General features: G+C 37.9%; 1 protein-coding gene across 1 annotated transcript in view; it reads left to right on the top strand.

Moving 5' to 3' along the window:
- The window catches only part of TBC1D5 (TBC1 domain family member 5), a 317866-nt gene extending 305927 nt beyond the window's left edge, over positions 1-11939 (top strand). The window contains exons 20-21 of the mRNA XM_075212315.1: positions 647-829; positions 11440-11939. Of these exons, the coding sequence (XP_075068416.1) occupies positions 647-829; positions 11440-11739 (483 nt within the window). The 3' untranslated portion in view covers positions 11740-11939. The remainder of the gene's footprint in view (positions 1-646; positions 830-11439) is intronic.
- Positions 11940-17750: the final 5811 nt, after the last annotated feature.

The following is a 17750-nucleotide window of genomic DNA, read 5'->3' as shown; positions in this document are numbered from 1 at the left end:
GTGACGCTCCAATGTATAAGACGCACCTATATAAATCATGTGAAAAATTTGAGGATAAACATTATCCTCAGTTTTTTCACAGAGTAATTGTTGAGCATATACAGAGGAGAGACAACACTATAGTCAGTTCTGCTTTACCCTGTCAGATGCTTCCTCTGTCCAGTAAAGTCTTCTTTCTTCTGTCAGTCTGATCCTGATGCTGGAAAGCCGCTTAAGGTCCTCTTCCCGATGACCGGATGTCCTTTTACGACCTTGACAAGGTCCTGATTGGAAAAACACCAAATGCAGAAACCGGAAGTGTGCGTTCCAACTGCGGTTCACGCACCACATCCGGTCATCGCGAAGAGGACGGTAAGCGACTTTCCAGCATCAGGATCAGACGGACAGAAGAAAGAAGACTTTACCGGACAGAGGAATCATCTGACAGGGTAAGTGCTACTACCCCTGTATAAGACGCAGCCCAGTTTTTAGACCCAAAATTTTTGGGAAAAGGGTATTTTATGAATTTCAGTTTATACTTCTCCTTGTCACAATTTTGCAGCCTCAAAAATTGCTTACATTAGCTCATACATATGTCCACAAAGATCAGAATTGTAAAACATATCCAACATAGAATTTAGAAAATAATAATGTTGTCCACAAACAGATAAAGGACATTTTGAAAGGGTCACTGCGTTTCAACCAAAGCCTTCTTGAAGCTGAAGAAAATGAGGAGATTACCATCACTGATGATCATTACTGCACCAGTATGCAAAGGGAACAGGGGGAAGATAGTTTCCAAAAGGAGATGGAAGAGTCAGAAGATCATAAAACGGTACAGTCACAAGAGGTAATCTATACTTTTAATATTGCATGATTACAATAAACTAAAGACTTTGATGTGATTTGTATTTGCCATCAAATGACTGTGCTTTGATTTTCTTTTTATCTTGCAGTCACTGAACTGATCTCTTTTTAGGTACATTATACTAGATGTTAACACCTTTTATAGTCATTTACAGGTCTGTATGTCTTTAATTTGAACCTTCTGTAACCCCCTTTCACAGTGTGTGGAAGAAAGGGGGTGCATAGGCAAGTAATGCACCTCTTCACCTGTGCTTTCTTCTCTGCCCTGGCTAACTCTTGGGTGTAGGCATAAGTGACTATAGGGTCCCCGCACATGCAGGTTTTACACCAATGCCAGTTAAGGGTGGACACAGGTGTTGCATGATGGTGGTATATCTCTTTGTTGAATATAAACTTTTATATACACTCCTCCTTCACTTCAGCACATTCATAACTAGTTGCAATAATAAATCAAATGGCGCTATCTATGATGCACTCCCAGCTGCAACTTACCCCTCCTCTATGGGAATAACTATTCACTTGTTTGGGCTCTGACCCTTACTTTCGGGTGTTCTCCTAGCCCTGCTCACCTCTCCACTGCAGGTGTAATATCACTCACTTGTTTAGGCTCTGATACTTATTTGACATTGTTCTCAAAGCTCTTTCAAAATCTGCTGCCTCTTTGCTCCCAGCAGAATGTGTCTGGGCTCAGTGACTCAGGTACTGTTTCTCTCAGTCATACCATTATATTCTGAGGTAATGCTGGCTATTCCCCCTGACTGAGCTCTAAGTTAAGGAAGACTAGCTAAGTGTCAGCTCCAGTGGGTTACAAATGTCCTGTTTACATTACAACAGTGTTTCCCAAACACAGTCCTCAGGGACCCCTAACAGTGCATGTTTTCCATATTTCTTTGCCGGAGCCACGAGTGTATTCATTACTGACTGACACATTTTGAAAGATCCACAGGTGGTTCTAATTATTTCACTTGTGACCTGGAAAACCTGCACTGTTAGGGGTACTTGAGAACTGGGTTTGGGAAACCCTGCATTAGAATATGAGGAGGGTCCGGATGGCTTTTTAGAAATAGCTACAGGGCCCAAATTTGAGTTTTACAGCATTCATTGTTTGGTGTTATAAGCTATTATTGAATATTAAATTTGTTACAGCTTTTACCATTATATGGTACCAACACATCCATTACACTAATCTTCCAGTTTCCCGGGAACTGGCTGGCAACTATTCGCTCAGGGAATATTCCAACGGAGTAGCCCTGTGTGTACTAACATAAGAAGATGAAAGACAATGCACTAGCTCTAGACCGCCCCCCCAAACCCAAATCCCTCACTCTCCATTCTCACACTAGAAAAAATACTCTACCCCCGTAAATGAACCATTCCTTCCTGGTGGTAAATCAAATTTTAATACCTCTTCCCAAAAATTAACATTTCTTTTCCGTCCGCATGCAAACATTTATTTTTTACATGTGGATGTAACATGAGACGGACAAGTGTACAGAGTCCGCATTTAGTTTTTTATCAGCCTGATCATTCAGTTCTTACCCACAGAGCATTGTAAATGTTGTACAACTGCATATCCTTCATTTTTGTTAGCTTTTTAAGAAGAAATATAGGTAGACAAAGTTGGGATGGAGGGAGGTTAGTATAGTAAGATAAGAAGGTACAAGGTTGCAGTTTAGATACATATTGCTAATAGACTAACATTGTCACTAACAAAGGAACAATGGTTTTGCTGCTCAATATACAAACAACAACACTTATTGAATACATATAAGGAAATGTTACTGTATCCTTCAGTCTGTCTTGAATCGTCTGTCTATCTCCTGATTGATGGGCAGACTACTGACCCTGTGGAGGCTTCTTTGGATGTGAAGGTGACATTCTCATACATGTTGTGTAAATCACAGTATTCATTTATTTAAAAAAAGGTCAAATGACAACACAAAACATTTGCATTTTAGGGGCACAATTTTGTACTTTCAGAAATTAACTTTACTACTCCTGTTAGCAGCAAAGTGTTGGTTGTCAGTGGGTGTGTTCTTACCTTGATATATCTGGGTTCAGGTTTATGACCTTACCAATTATACTAATTGTGTGGTGAAGGATGGGGGAAATAATTTCATATTGACATTCAGTGGTTCTTCAACTTAGAAATGCAGCTTTCTCCATATTCGTAAACACTGTGCAGAGCACCATAAAGCTGGCCATACCAAAGACCTGACAGCTTGAAATATTCCACAAAAATCAGGGCTGCCCCACAAAAATCAGGTTAATTGTCAATACAGTACTGCTCTATACTACTAGCTTTGACTACCTGCCTCCGCTGTGTCTTAAACTCAGTTGCTGTTTGTCTGGATCCCGGAACGCTGGGGCCCTGTTTGGAAAAGAGACAAGTACTATTTACCTCATGGAACACTCAATGCTTTACTTTCAAGGCAGTTTGTGTTCATTCCACCTGACAACAACACACTTAGGGGTATATTTACTAAACTGCGGGTTTGAAAAAGTGGAGATGTTGCCTATAGCAACCAATCAGATACTAGTTATCATTTATTTAGTACATTCTACAAAATGACAGCTAGAATCTGATTGGTTTCAATAGGCAACAACTCCACTTTCTCAAATCTGCAGTTTAGTAAATATACCCCTTAATCTCTATTGAGGGTCTGGTCTGGCCTAGCTAATGGCAGGGAAAGAAGGCCTGCCACCTTTTCACCTTTCCCTCCTCCCCTCTCTCATCTATTTTAGGTTGTTTCTCTTTTCAGTTTTTATTTTATCCTCCATTATATCCATTGTTTTCTACTTCTCTCTCTCTTCTATTTTGGTCTGAGTTAGTCATCTCCGTGGAACAGAGACAAGTGCTGCTTCTTACTCATACATTGTAACAGTCAGGGTGCCCTTGCTCAAGATTAAGCAACAGGTGCTTCATGAATATACAGGATCCTGAAATGGTGATTTAAGCATAGGGGGGTTTCTGGGCAACTGACCCCCCCCTCTATATTCGCACCTGACACCCTACCAAATACAACATGCATGCTCTATTAAAAAACTAGTATAATCCTTAACAGTACGCTTCTCATCAGTATATGAGTGTAATACAATAATTAGAGCAATCTCTGGAGCATGGAGAGATGCACCTAAGCTCTTGTGTGGGCCTCACCACTAATCCACCTGTAACCCAGTTTGGAGTAATGGGGGATTTTCAGAACTAATGCTAATACCAAATCAAATAAGCTGTCAGCATTATGGTATTGTGACTCTGGGCCATGTTTTTAGGGAAGGTAAAGTGGATTCACATTCTGACCTGACAGCTGACAGCTCAGCTATATACTAATTACACAACTTAGAAACTCCCAGGATACAGACGCCTTGACTGGAAGACTCCTACTGTTTTACTGAGCAAACTAAACCTGGATAATGATTTCCCTTCAATCTAACTTTCCCAAAATTAGGACCCAGTGGGAAAATGAAGTAGGCCCCCTAATTTTTGATGTGCAGGAATACGTTTTTGAGATATACAAAAGGCTGCAATAAATCAACTAGCACAGTTTAAATATGTTCACAACGTTTATTATACATCAAAAGACTCCACCAGCTTTTGTCGTCCGCTACAAACATTCTGGAGAGAAGTTATTCACATATTACATATTACTGTAGATAGCAATCTTTCTTTTAGTCCCAAGACATTTATTCTTGACTGAATGAAGATTCAATAATGCCTGGACCTTCACAATTATTATTGATGTATGCACTGTTTTGTGCACAGCTGAGCTTGGTGAATCATCCAGCTAGACCTTTCACCTCACAATGAAAAGCATTAATAAATACATAGTTACCATTCTATAAAATTACACGTTTACAACCCAAATTTGACAAAAATAGGGTCCTTGGACAAAAGGTCTGCATGCAATAGTAATGTGACCCAATAATGACATGACAGACACAGACGGTAATTTCCTGTGGGATATGTGATGATATATTGTCAGTTTACATAATTCTCCAGGGATGTATAATTCTTAAAATCCTCTTGGGCAGTGGACCCATTTACAAGGCATACACTTTCCTGTTCTATCAGAAGAAGGATAGCAACTTTCTCAATGAACCTATCGCTGGGTCATAACCTCATTCCCCGAAGACAAATTCCTAGGGCCACAAAAAAAGTTCATAAGCCCACACATACAAAACTTCTTTTTACAGGTCTTAGAAAAAAGGGTCTCTGTGTGATTAGTTTTATCTAGCCATAGTAGTTGTTATCCCAAAACAACTGCTGCATTTCCTATTCTCCCTTTAATCTGAATTTAAATACTAGCCAAGGTGCTGTCTCTCCAACTAATCCTATTGCTAATTGTGCCAGACCAATCCAGCTTTTATGTCTGATTGCACTACAGTTACAGTACACTACATTACACTACCTTAGAATATAATTTACATACATCCAAATTACACCCGACCACTTGCTCTCCCTGGCCACTGACTATACCCTGTGTATATTTGCCAAATCTGAGGAGCCTCTAGAAATGCTGCTGGACCCGATGGAGTACTTTGGCTGTTTTTCCAGCCTTAGACTGAACTGAACTATATGCATTCTCTTTTTACTTGATCCGGTAAACATGCAAGACGTTTGTCATGCCTCTGAAATCTGGAGACATTGCCAAGGATAACTGGGAAGATGTGACCAATAACCTATTGACTGAGGTCATCCGCACAAGAGGCTGACTCATGTGGGTGTAATGAATCTATTCCACTCCCATGAGTCAATTGCATGTATCACGTAACCGTTAAACTAAAGACAATGAATATACAACATAATCGTAACGCCATAGATATAACTCAGCTAGAGGTTTTTTGCTCCATGTGGTGTGTGAATCTCCAATTCTAAAAAAAAAAAAAACTTTGATCATAGTAGCTGGCACTTATAAATGATAAATTGGGCCAGTCTGGGCTTTGTTTACTGATCGTCTATCCACTTGGTGGGGTGGAATGTATTGTGCTTGCAAAATATCAAATAACATTTTGTAAATTACTCTCTTATATTTCCGTAAGACCATTTTACTTACTTCCATAGATTTGGAAAACAATGTTGCTCTAATTTCCTCATAAGATGGCTTACATGGCAGAGGATGCCTTCCTAAACTGAATTAGTTTAGGAATCATCCTTATAAAACATTATATATATTATAGTCTTCTAGTCTCCCCAGAATAGATGAATTTCTGTTTCTTCACTACAACAATTTTGATGCGTTATTTGTAATTAAAGTCATGAGTCATGATGAACTCAAATGCATCACAGTTCCTGGTCCTTGACATCTAAAATTCTGTATAGTCCATGAAAATGCTTAAAAAAAAATCCAAACATGATCCCTATGGTTATATACTTTACATACCTACAGATGCATATACCAGAAGAGCACAATAGGTGTGTTGGGTAAGCACACTTAAAATTGTATTCTTCTAAATGTACTGGATATTATGTTTTATAGGTGATGTAACTACGCTGTTTTCCTTGTGTCACTTTCTCTTCCAGTTTATGTTAAATTGTGCATGTTTATTATTATTGTATTGCTGTTTGTAATGGAGCAGAACATGATCTTTAACAGAGGAACATGTTGAGAAGACATACAGCATTATGTGTAAGGTCATTATCAGAGGAAGCTACTGCTAGTATGTTCTGTCATCATTCATTTAATCAACAGCAGGGGAACGTTGGGGAAAACATGCTTCATGTCATTGTGAATTTCCTAAATCTGAGACAAGCTCAATATTTAACCTCTGACAACTCTACGTCAAAACACCACATATCAAAACATACAGCATGAATGCGGGTTGTTATTTCTTCTCTTTTCTCGCTAAACCACATCAGAGTTTACGTTTTTTTTCTATGAGCTGTATGTCCACAGATCCTATGGGCAAGCCCTTTATTTATCCCTGGATCACAGCCATTATTGCACAACTGGATACTGGCCAGTAATCACTTTCAGATTTTAAAGAAGCATTAAGTTAGTTGGAACATAAAACTCTGTATGGTTTTAGTTGAGCCACATAGTAATAAGATGTGTTCTTTAAGATAATATTTTTGCAATTGTTTATTTCAAAGTGCATCATTCTTATTCATGTTTTAACTTTAGAAAACCATGTATACAGTGATTTAGCCTATGTGTGTGTATGATATATATATATATATTTCACTATCTTCAGGTATTGCCTCTATAACTAGTTATTGGATAAATGTAACTACACAATAAAGGCAGCAATTTTGTGGGCTGCACAATAACTATAAAATCCTTTCTATACAGTAAAATAGTAACATAAGGCTTCACTCCGGTTACTAGTGTCTATAGGCTATATTCTCATGATTATTGGTTAATCCCTCAAGGTGGATGCCTCCAATGTGAGAGTGTAGTCACACATTGTGTGTGTCTTACAGACTGTGCTGCTAATGACCCCTTTGGCTGTCAGTGTAAGCAGGCAGGCATATTAAGACAATCTGTCCTTGGTAACAAGAAACAAATTGAAATGTTCCACATATTTAACTGATTTGTCTCTTCTACATTTTTGTCTTTAGAATTATATAAGACCCAGGCTACAGAAACAGTAGGCTTGATGCACAGACAATTAAACTAAAATGAGCTATTTGCAGTGTTATAGTCATGGCCCCTTCAGTCCAATACCAGCTTAATCAAAGTTATTTGTTTCATCAGTTCCTGCCCTGTACTCTCCGTGTTCACTGAAGTGGGTGAGGTTTAGATAGTACCTACGCTCACTATGTAGGCAGGCATGCACTCTTTCCGGGAGAAAGCTGGGATGGGATTCTCCCAAATCCCTAGGGGAACCCCGATATATTCTCCCATCTTTTGAAACTTGCTGCAATAAGGCAGCAGGATTCAACATTGTGCACCGCTTAAGTGTAATGTTACTGGGAGTTAGCAGTGCTACTTCATATTTGGTAAGTCTGGCTGCTGAGAGGTGTTTTGTTTGTGCTTGATTTAACATTTCTGTTACCGCATGTGGTACCATTAGGGTTACTGGGTGCCCTAGCACAATATCTGTACTTTTTCCAAACACTATGGCCGCTGCAACCACTGCTTTAATACATGTAGCTGTGGCTCGTATGACTGGGTCTAATTGTGCAGAGTAGTATGCAAGTGACCTTAGCTTGTGACCATGTATCTGTGTCCGTACTCCTTGTGCGTGTGCACTGACTTCATGACAAAATAATGTGAAAGGCTTGTCATAATCTGGCAAAGTCAGTGCTGGCGCTGAAGTTACTTAAGCTTAAAATTGGTTAAACATTTGGTTCTGCTCAGAGGAGAGTGTAAATGGCTTGTTATTATCCAGAATTGCTAATGCAGGAGCACAGATAATAGCTCATAAAGTCTTAAGGCTTTTTTATTTATGTACAAATATTGAATTCCCATCAATGCATTACCATACCCATGATATAAAGAGGTATTTACAGTATATAATGATTATAGCACTATTGTCTCTCACCCAATCTGTGCTCCTTCAAGCGGGCACTTAAAACTCACCTGTTCCTTAAGGCCTACCAACCATCCACTTAACCTCTCACCTCTTCTGGTTCTCCCCTGCCCCCTTTCTCTCTCCCCGTTGCTTCACTGGCTCCCTTATGTACCTGATTCTGTTTACCCTCCCTTAGGATGTAAGCTCGTATGAGCAGGGCCCATCTTCCCTCCTGTCTCCATACCTGTTCTTCCGCTCCATCTCTACTGTATCTGCCTGCCTGGAGTTTCTGAAGTACTGGTACTTTGTGTTTGTTGTTCTGTACTGTTTTACCCTGTATAGTCTACTGTTTGTACCATGTACGGCGCTGCGGAAAACTTGTGGCGCCTTACAAATAAACGATAATAATAATAATAGCACAGTAAATAAGGGCAGTGAATGTCTACACAACACTGATTGACTCAAAACTATTATGAGGATAAAAATAAAAACCTTTTGTTATCTACCATAATTTGACATTGCATTACTTTCTTTCAAACCATCTGATATAAAATTTGGTTAAAAAAAAGCAAAAACAAACCCAAACACTATTTCATATTCAACTATGTTAGTCCATTTTTCCTTTTTTCTTTAAAAACACATTAGTCATTACTAATCAGAGTCTACGTTATTTAAATCCTTCATTAGTTTCTACTTATGTTTGTTGTGGCTGTGGACCAAAACATATTGCAAACTTCTATGCATTGAATGTTGGATAAATTCAATCTGGATTTCTCGGTAGCTAGAGACCTTCTGTGAAGAATAAGACTTTTGCATAGAGATTAACATTTATTCATTAGGGATTACAGTAACTGTTATTAATTCACATTAGTGTGTGTTATTGCATGTAATACGCTTGTACACCATTATCAGATAACCAGTAAACATTTGTGTGCAGTGAACAGCTGTTAATAAGATACATATTTAAATGCTTCTCTGTGAAACTTAACTGTGACACTATACGTTCCATGCCATGAAAATATGATTTCCTCAAAGGGGCAGTCCCCAATCTCACAAACAGGGAATGTCAAAGTGACGTGACCTGAGCGAGTGTTCAAAGCCACTCCTTTCTCATCATCACCTAGTACAGCCTCCTTAAATGACACTAATATGTTTTCCGGGTTTACAAACATTCAATCTGTAATCTCTATCGGTTCCAGACATTCAACCAATTGAAAACAACACTGCTTCTCTCATAAATCAGAGTACTCTCGTTAGACACCTCACATTGTGTCTGTAAATCACTCAAATTTTCTCAACAAAATCTCCCATCACTAAATATTCACACATTTCCAGATTCTGTGATTTCCATGTGGAAAGTACAAATATATTCACTTAAACAAGTCTCGCTCACAGATGGCATTTTATCTTGTAACATTTCTTTAAGGGCATAACAAACCCTCCTGATTTCTGAGAACATTCATCAGCGCCATTTTTACACAGATTAAAACCGCTTGTTATATCTACTTATCTACTTATAAAAGCTAATTTCCACAATTCTCAACTTCATTAAAGAGAAAGCTATTTTTCTCAACTTCAAAAACAAAATTATTTTGTTCAAATACTGAAACGGCTTGTTGGACCCCAGCCAGTTTTCTTCTGATACTATCTGTACATTATTTACAGTCTTGTCCATCCACTGAATCGTGCAGTGATGAACCAAAGATTTTAAAACTTCTTTTGCATCTCTTCAAAAGCTTACAATTAAGCAATGCAGGCATTACATTTACAAATATACAAATTTTCCAACCTTGAAACATGTCTCTTGTAAAACGGTCAAGACAGACAGACATGGATTTCTCCCACACGCAGTAAGACGGAGACAAAACTCGCATACAGAGGGCAGAACCATGCATTGCTTGTGCCCCACGCCCATGGTAGCCCACCACTGCTTCTACGGTTCTTGTCCCTACCTACTTATCTCTGTCTGTCAATAATATAATCGTCGCTATCCCACTGACCTTAAACATGTTGTAATGGATATTTTATGACCGTTATTTCCTGATAATGCTGCCTCAATGCAGGTAAACTTTACTACAGAAAATGTGTGATCAACCAGATCTCAGTTCCCTGTTTTCTGTACACACAAGGATGATTATCTGCTCCACTTTTTTGTATTCTGAATGTCATAGGCAGTACACAGTACAGCAGAGTTGTGAGTATATAATCTAAAATTATTTCTTTAGTAATGTTCAAGTTACAGTCTGTGACATAACTAAACTTATGCTATAGCTTTTATGCCAACTTAAGATGAAATACAAATTCGGGTACTTGACTTAATGTTATTTATTGCTTGTTAAATCCTCCAAATTATACAGTGGCAGTAATCATTTTTTTAAAATGTATTAAATGTCTTCTGAAATTATCCTTATCTTCTTTACATGTCATTGACATAGTGGTTAGCCAGTTCTTAGAGGAGTGAGTGCAGAGTGAGTTTAAAACGAAAAACAATTCTGCATTTATGCAAACAATTATTAGTATGCTGTATACTGTAAAAAGTTTGTATATATACTATTATTACTTCTGAAAATGTTAATGTATCTGCCACCTTCTTCACACAGTAAGGCATTTGTGGTCTTTTCCAGTATTCATAGGAACTCAGCCTATCAATTAACTAGCAATTAATTACATTACTGAGGCACATGTGCTGCATTTTGATATTTAGGTGATGGGTACAATTTAATTTATTTTGATGCTTCTTATCATTTAAATTACACTTATTTGACATAAAATTACCTGTTTTATCTAGTGTACAATATGTGGTATACACAATGTTATCAGTAACTCATTTTTATTGTTTTGGTTTTATTTAAGCCTTTATCTATCATTCTTATTAAAAAGCACTAATAATAAAATATAATAATAATAATAATAAAAATATAAGTATTAGCAAGTGTGGAGTGAGGGCCTAGATTGGTAATATAATCCAAAAATTAAATAAATAACTTTATTTAAATGATACCTAACTGACCACTTATATCTTTAAGTTTCAATATAAAATAATAGAAAATATTTGACAAGAAAGTTCCACCAAGATAGACAACTTGCTTAAATAAGCCATATAAATTCTATATATTTTTCATTCATGTTCCATTTTAGGCTGAAGATGCCATATGTGGAAATACTGAGAGTCGGCACTCTGATGATTATATTCTGATCCCCAAGGAAGAGGAAGACTGTTGCTATGCCGCAGGCCCTGTGCCTGCGCCGAAAGAGACGATTCAGAAACACAGAGGTGCAGCAGAAAAGAGAGATGCTCGTTCCCACACACTGACCTTCTCAGACCCTCTAATGGGGGGAATCCCACCCTCCAGTAACCTGAGTTCTAGCCCAGATGACGACAGCAGCAACAACAGCAAGGATTCCGATTTCACCATTGTTAACCCACTAGACATTTAACAGTTGTCTTTGTTTTCTTTTCTTTTCTCTGTTTTTTTAAGATACTTTGTAAAATGAGGAATTCCCTTTATGTACTATGTCTTATGTACGGAATCGTTTTGTTGCATTTGAGCAACAGGAAATACCCAATTTGGTTCATTTATGCAAGCTGTTATTCAGAGCACAAATAATAGACATTAAAGAAAATATAGCCATTGTCATTATTGCCTTACATGTATATCTACTACTAGTATATGTCTGCTGGATTCTTTATGCAACCTTTGGCCTAGCTTCATGCTCTAACACAAGCGTGGTCTATATCTTGCTTTCCAGCTGTGACTCAACCGACTGGCAGCTCTTACTGGGACCTATAGTTCTACACAAGCTGAAGAGCCACAGGTTGCCTAACCAATGTTTTAGTTGAGTTTGATGAGATAGATGGTTGTAAGTAGAGTGCTGCTGAAATTATTTCCATTATGCCAACAGAAGTATGCATTAATAAATAATAAAATAAATAACAACTCTTTATGTATGCTGTATGAAACATTTCACCAAGGCTTGTTCCATCGAACTGAAAATTATTTATTGTTTTGTCTAAAGGCAACTAAAGTTAAGAGACGTGGTATTTTGGTAGATATAGTGTTCATAGGGAACACTATATGCCACAGGCAGCAGGAAGCTGTCTTCTTATAAGTGGTGTGAATTCCAGTAATAAATTCAGCAATCTGTAATATACAAGTATTGTCTAAAGCAGACTTATCATATTAACTAAATTGATCTCTTTAAAAACCTACAAAGAAGATTTTGTGTAGATGGCTCCCCATTAAAAAAAGAATAATACCTTCCTCTATCCTTCGTCCAAGCTACAGTGGGGGATGCTCCATCTATATTTTTGAACTATGAGAGTGCTGCTGATTCTGTCTCCTCCATTTAATTTATAGCATCACCGGCACTAGTTTTTAGTATTTTTTTCTATTGAAAGAAAAAAGTAAGAAGTGATTAAAACCTAATAACAGTCAAACAGGAATTAACACATTATGCACAATTGTTTCTTCCTATAAAATTAACTTGACAAGACGAGTTCGCTGAAGGAAATTCTCAAGTGAATGAAATAAGTGTAAGAGTTATCGTATCCTGTAGATGTCCTATACGTGTTATATGATCTGTTAAACCACAGCTCCCAAGAGATAAGTCTCTAGTCTCAAAATGAAGTCTTCAGCTACAGAGACTTCATTGGCTCATTATTTATTTCCCAGTACTGATCTGTAAAAGGAAAGCAGTACACTTAAAGTCGAAGACATGGATAAAATAAATGTTGGAGTTTAATAGTTATGTTCTAATGATGGGCATAACAGTGAAAGGCCGAGCCCTATAAAAAATATGGAGGTTGGGCCAAGCAGCAATGGTCCATCCGCTTTGCTCTTCTGAGTTTGTGCAGGGGATGAGGTATGTTCAGTGAAGCCAGACTTGACCCAGCAAATGTTTGGAAAAGTAGAGGGGGAGCTGTTCCCCCTTGCAGCCACTATGGCGTTAAATCGACCACGGATTACAATATTGCTTACCTATTTGAAAGAGGGAGTGGTAGTATTATGGACTAACTCTTACAGGTATCATGGGACTCATTCAACCGGGAGGAAAGCTGTGCTATTACCGCTTCCCTCTTTCAAATAGGCAGCAGTGTTGTTGATGCCACTTCTATGGCAACTTTGCATTCATGCTAATGGAAAGTTCACAGGGGACAACAACGCTACTCATTTGAAACAAGCCTCAACACGGCAGTGGGGTAGGTGTAGGAATAAACTGACATTAAGGAGGAAATGCTATGAGGAAAGGGAGGAGACAGTTCAAAAAGATTTCTGAGCAAATACAAAGCATAATAAACGGGTAACTATATTATTGAATCAGAAAATGTTAATGATGACAGGTGAACATTACATTTAACACACAACAAAATTGATTTTAGAATGATGAATTTCAATGTATATAACAAAATTTACTTTTTCTTAAATCTGTGTTCCAATGCAAATGTTATACATAAAAATGGATTATTATAAGAGTTAAAGTCTGACATGTGTTTCCCATTGCTATATTTATTCAGTAAAGAAAGTCAGTTGAAGGCTAGGTGATTTTCTGTATTTCAGCTATTGCTGAATTGCACTCGCCACATGTCTTGCTAAACATAGGGAAATTATTTTACCTATCTTCGGTTTTGATCTTTGAAATAAGAAAACAAAGTACTTCCTGACTTGAAATACTTGGTGGAGCCCCATGTGTTCTTTTTTTACTTCTGAGGAAGCGAGAGATATGTTGACAGTCCATGCACAGTCCAGTCTCTGTTCACTATGAGGTTCAATGAGGGATTTCCCACTCTGTTTTTATCTACTCACAATATCTCTGGGCCAGCATTTATTTCATTTAATTTCACAGTATAAACATACATATGATTAATGATAGTGAACTTTGCACACAACACCCCAACTACATTTGCAAGTAGCATGCACTTATACATTCGGTTCAACAAAGTATGGTACTTTGTGGGTTATGCAGGAAGTTATATTAACACCTGTTTGCCATGGAAATACTAAAATCAATGTCTACATTTACACCACCATAAGTTAATTATAAATGTTAGTGTAAAAGTAGACATATGGGTAGATGAGCACAAAAGGTATTGTACACAACATTTTATCTACATGTTAGACATTTTCTGATACAATGTGCAGACAGATTTAGAACTACTGTGTTAGCAGGGGGTTCACCTGCTATGGGAGCAAACTGGGGGGCTGCCTCCACTCTCAAAATCCCATGCAGCCGCAATTGGACTTAAGAAAATTTCTGAGTTCCTCTGGTTTACTGAAGCTCACGCTAGTGATCAGGCCTAGGCTGTTGTTATAGTAACCAAATAGGACGCCTGTGTTTGGTTGGCCACTTCCTAGTGGTTACTGTACTGGAGCTTTAGTATGATGTCTAAGGCGAGACATTGTCTGCTTTAAGTACATGAATGCCCTTACAAAATGTTGCTATGGGGTTCACAAAGGTCCAAGTGATACGCTCCTCTGTTCAGCTAATATTTCATCTCCTACAATGACTGCCTCCTCTTTGTATGGGTAATATGTACACTTTAAGTACATGTGACTAGCAGACCTTAAAAAAAAAAAATAATGATTATAATCTTGTCAGCTGATGCACTGGGCCACACATGTCTTTGACAGGAATTAATTAATATATAAGAGCAGGTCTTATGGGTGGCATGATCTCCGTTAGTGCCAGACTTTTTATATTCTTAGAAAACTATGGTGAATTATTATTAGCTTAAATATGCATAAAATCGCCTTGAGTCACTTTGATTCCTTCTATACCACAATATTTGAACTGCAGACCAACTGGGAAAAAAATGGTAAATTATGGGTTTTGCTAGAGGGACACAGCTATAAATAGCATTGTTAAATCTCTAGAAACAATCTTTCCCACTAAAACTCAAAACACTCTTTCATTTAATAATGTCCACGGATTTGGGCATTAACTAACAGTTTTCAGCAACACTGCAAGTGAAATACAGAACATTTCACAGGCTGCCCACGTTCCCTTTTATGTGATAGTGTGCTGGACTGAGAAATTGCTTGTTAATTTGCAAACTTGCTATTTTCTCTCCAGTTTGCTTTGAGCTACTATTTTCAAATTTCATGTAGTTCTTACTATTAAATTATTTGCATTTACAAATGCATTAATGTAAAATACATTAACATAAAGCATATAGAAACAAAATATTTAACACACTTTTTTTAAAAAATATATATATTGAGTGTGAGCATTTGCAGCTACATTTAATTTTAAGTGGGATGTAGCTGACATTGAAAATGACCACAGTGAAAATGTCTACACCATAATGTCTACAGTTATAAGGTCGACAGTTAAATATGTACAGAGTTGTATATTCTAATGACAAAATGTCAACATAAAGTGCTATATTTGAAACGGCACCAACTATGGTTTTGGAATCACAGAAAATAATTAGAAAGCTGGAAGAGTTTTTACCCTAGGAAATGGATGGTGGTGAAGCTTCCCTTTTTACACTGTATTGCAGTGCAATAGAGTGTAAACAGGGAACAATGTTTACACAAGTGAAATTGGGGAAGAGTGTACAGAGGGTTTAGAAGATAAGAAGGTGTCTAAAATTAAAGTGGTACTTAAGACTTAGCTGCATGAAAAGTCATGATTGTGCAATGAATTTGGAATTAAATAGCATATTTAGGAGTGATAGTAGAAAGGGAGTGGTTTGTTTATATGTAAAAACCCATTTAAGACCAGACCAAATGGGATTTATCTGTGGGAACTATGTAAAATATTTATGAATAGATATATATGAAGAAAAAATACAAGTAAAATGCTGATTGGGGTCTCTTATAAGTCACCTAGTATCTTCTGCATCCTGGCTTCCATAAAATCGGGGGCACCCAAATTTGAAAGGTCCCCTTCATTCAAATGATGTGGCCCCCTTGTGATTACCGGACAATAGAAGCATACATTTCAGAGAACATAGGAGCCCAGAATGAGGAATTGGTTTTGTAATTCCACATCCTGGTTTGAGTAAAGACAGGTGTTTCCTCACTTGATGCATTAGGTTGTCTATTTTCAAACATGGGCTACCCATATTATTCCTACATATTTTATGCTTTTCATTCAGGACACATCTTTGCTTTTAGTTCTTGCAATGTCAATAAAAAAAGAGAGTTCTTTTGGGCATTTTGTGTAGAATTTGTGACAAGATGTATACGCAGATTAATGACATTTTCGGGAAATTCAGTGGGGCAAATTTAATTAGCTGCGAGGGGACACAATATGTCTACGGAAGTCTGCTGAGGTTTAATAATTGGATGAAAGTGGTAATCAGCAATTTATGTACACTAATATCGGTTTATTTGCGATTAGTACACAATCGAAAAGTTATTTTAGCAAATAACATACAAATAAGTTTAATCTATTTATTTTAGCTAATATAAAATATAATGTGGTGAAAAGGGGTAATTAATGTATCCAACTTGTTAATTACATTGAGTTTGGTTTCATTCTGTTCGCATGAGAACATTTCTGAAATTATTATTGTTTGGAAAAGGCTTTATTTTTGCAAGGTCAAGTTAGAAAAATTAACAGTTAACATTGAGAGTACACATCAACAAGTACAGAGAATAAACATACATTATCTACCTCCAGCGTAGATTTAAAATATCCCAAGTAAAAGTACAAATGATTTAGGAAGAATGACCAAGAGTTTTTCCTACGAAAAGATAGGAGAGAGGAAGAAGAAAGTAGGAGTAAAGAGGAGGAGTGGCTAATTCAATTTCAGGAGAAGCTAATCAAAAGAAGTCAGGGAGTGTTAGGACCCGCGGCGTTGCCTCAAGCTGCTGCGACTCGCTGTTTCACTCTGACTGCGTCCCGGCGGTCTCCATGGCGACCGGGATGTCACTTCCATTTTCGACCCGGCCATTGCTAAGCCAACGGTTGGGGCGCTCTGCTGCTAATCGCCGCCTCCTGAGGCTGATTTACATGCACACTACTAAGTCGCTGATTGGTTCCTCTATGTATTTAAGCAGGGAGGGCTTAGCCTCCCTGACGGTTATAGCGTTCAGTTCCTGGTTGCTGACCTGCTTCTATGTATTGTGCTGATTCCTGGATTGATTTTCTGTGTATGACCTTTTACTCGTTTCCTGGACTGTGTTTTACTGCTGGTGGCCCTGACCTTTTGCTTGTGACTCGCACAGCCTTGCTTTCTGCCGGCCTTGACCCTTGCCTGAACCGTACCTCGCTGCCTGCTTCTGTCCTTGGATCCCAGCCTATTCATGACTACGGTTATCTCCTGTCATCACCTCTTATACCTTGCTATGGTGATATTCATAAGCTTGCACTACACTGGGTTTAAGACCTGGGGGCATCTGAGTACCTGTGAGCGCAACTAGCTCTACGGAAAAGGCGGTTGCTATAGGTGAAAACCTCTACACCCTGTTCTGCATGCTTATGATAATCAGCCGTTAGCC

This window comes from Mixophyes fleayi, chromosome 5, assembly GCF_038048845.1.
Source record: "Mixophyes fleayi isolate aMixFle1 chromosome 5, aMixFle1.hap1, whole genome shotgun sequence".
In the NCBI taxonomy this organism is placed as follows: Eukaryota; Metazoa; Chordata; class Amphibia; order Anura; family Limnodynastidae; genus Mixophyes; species Mixophyes fleayi.
The sequence above is the reverse complement of the archived record's forward strand: the minus strand, read 5'-3'. Positions and strand labels throughout refer to the sequence as shown.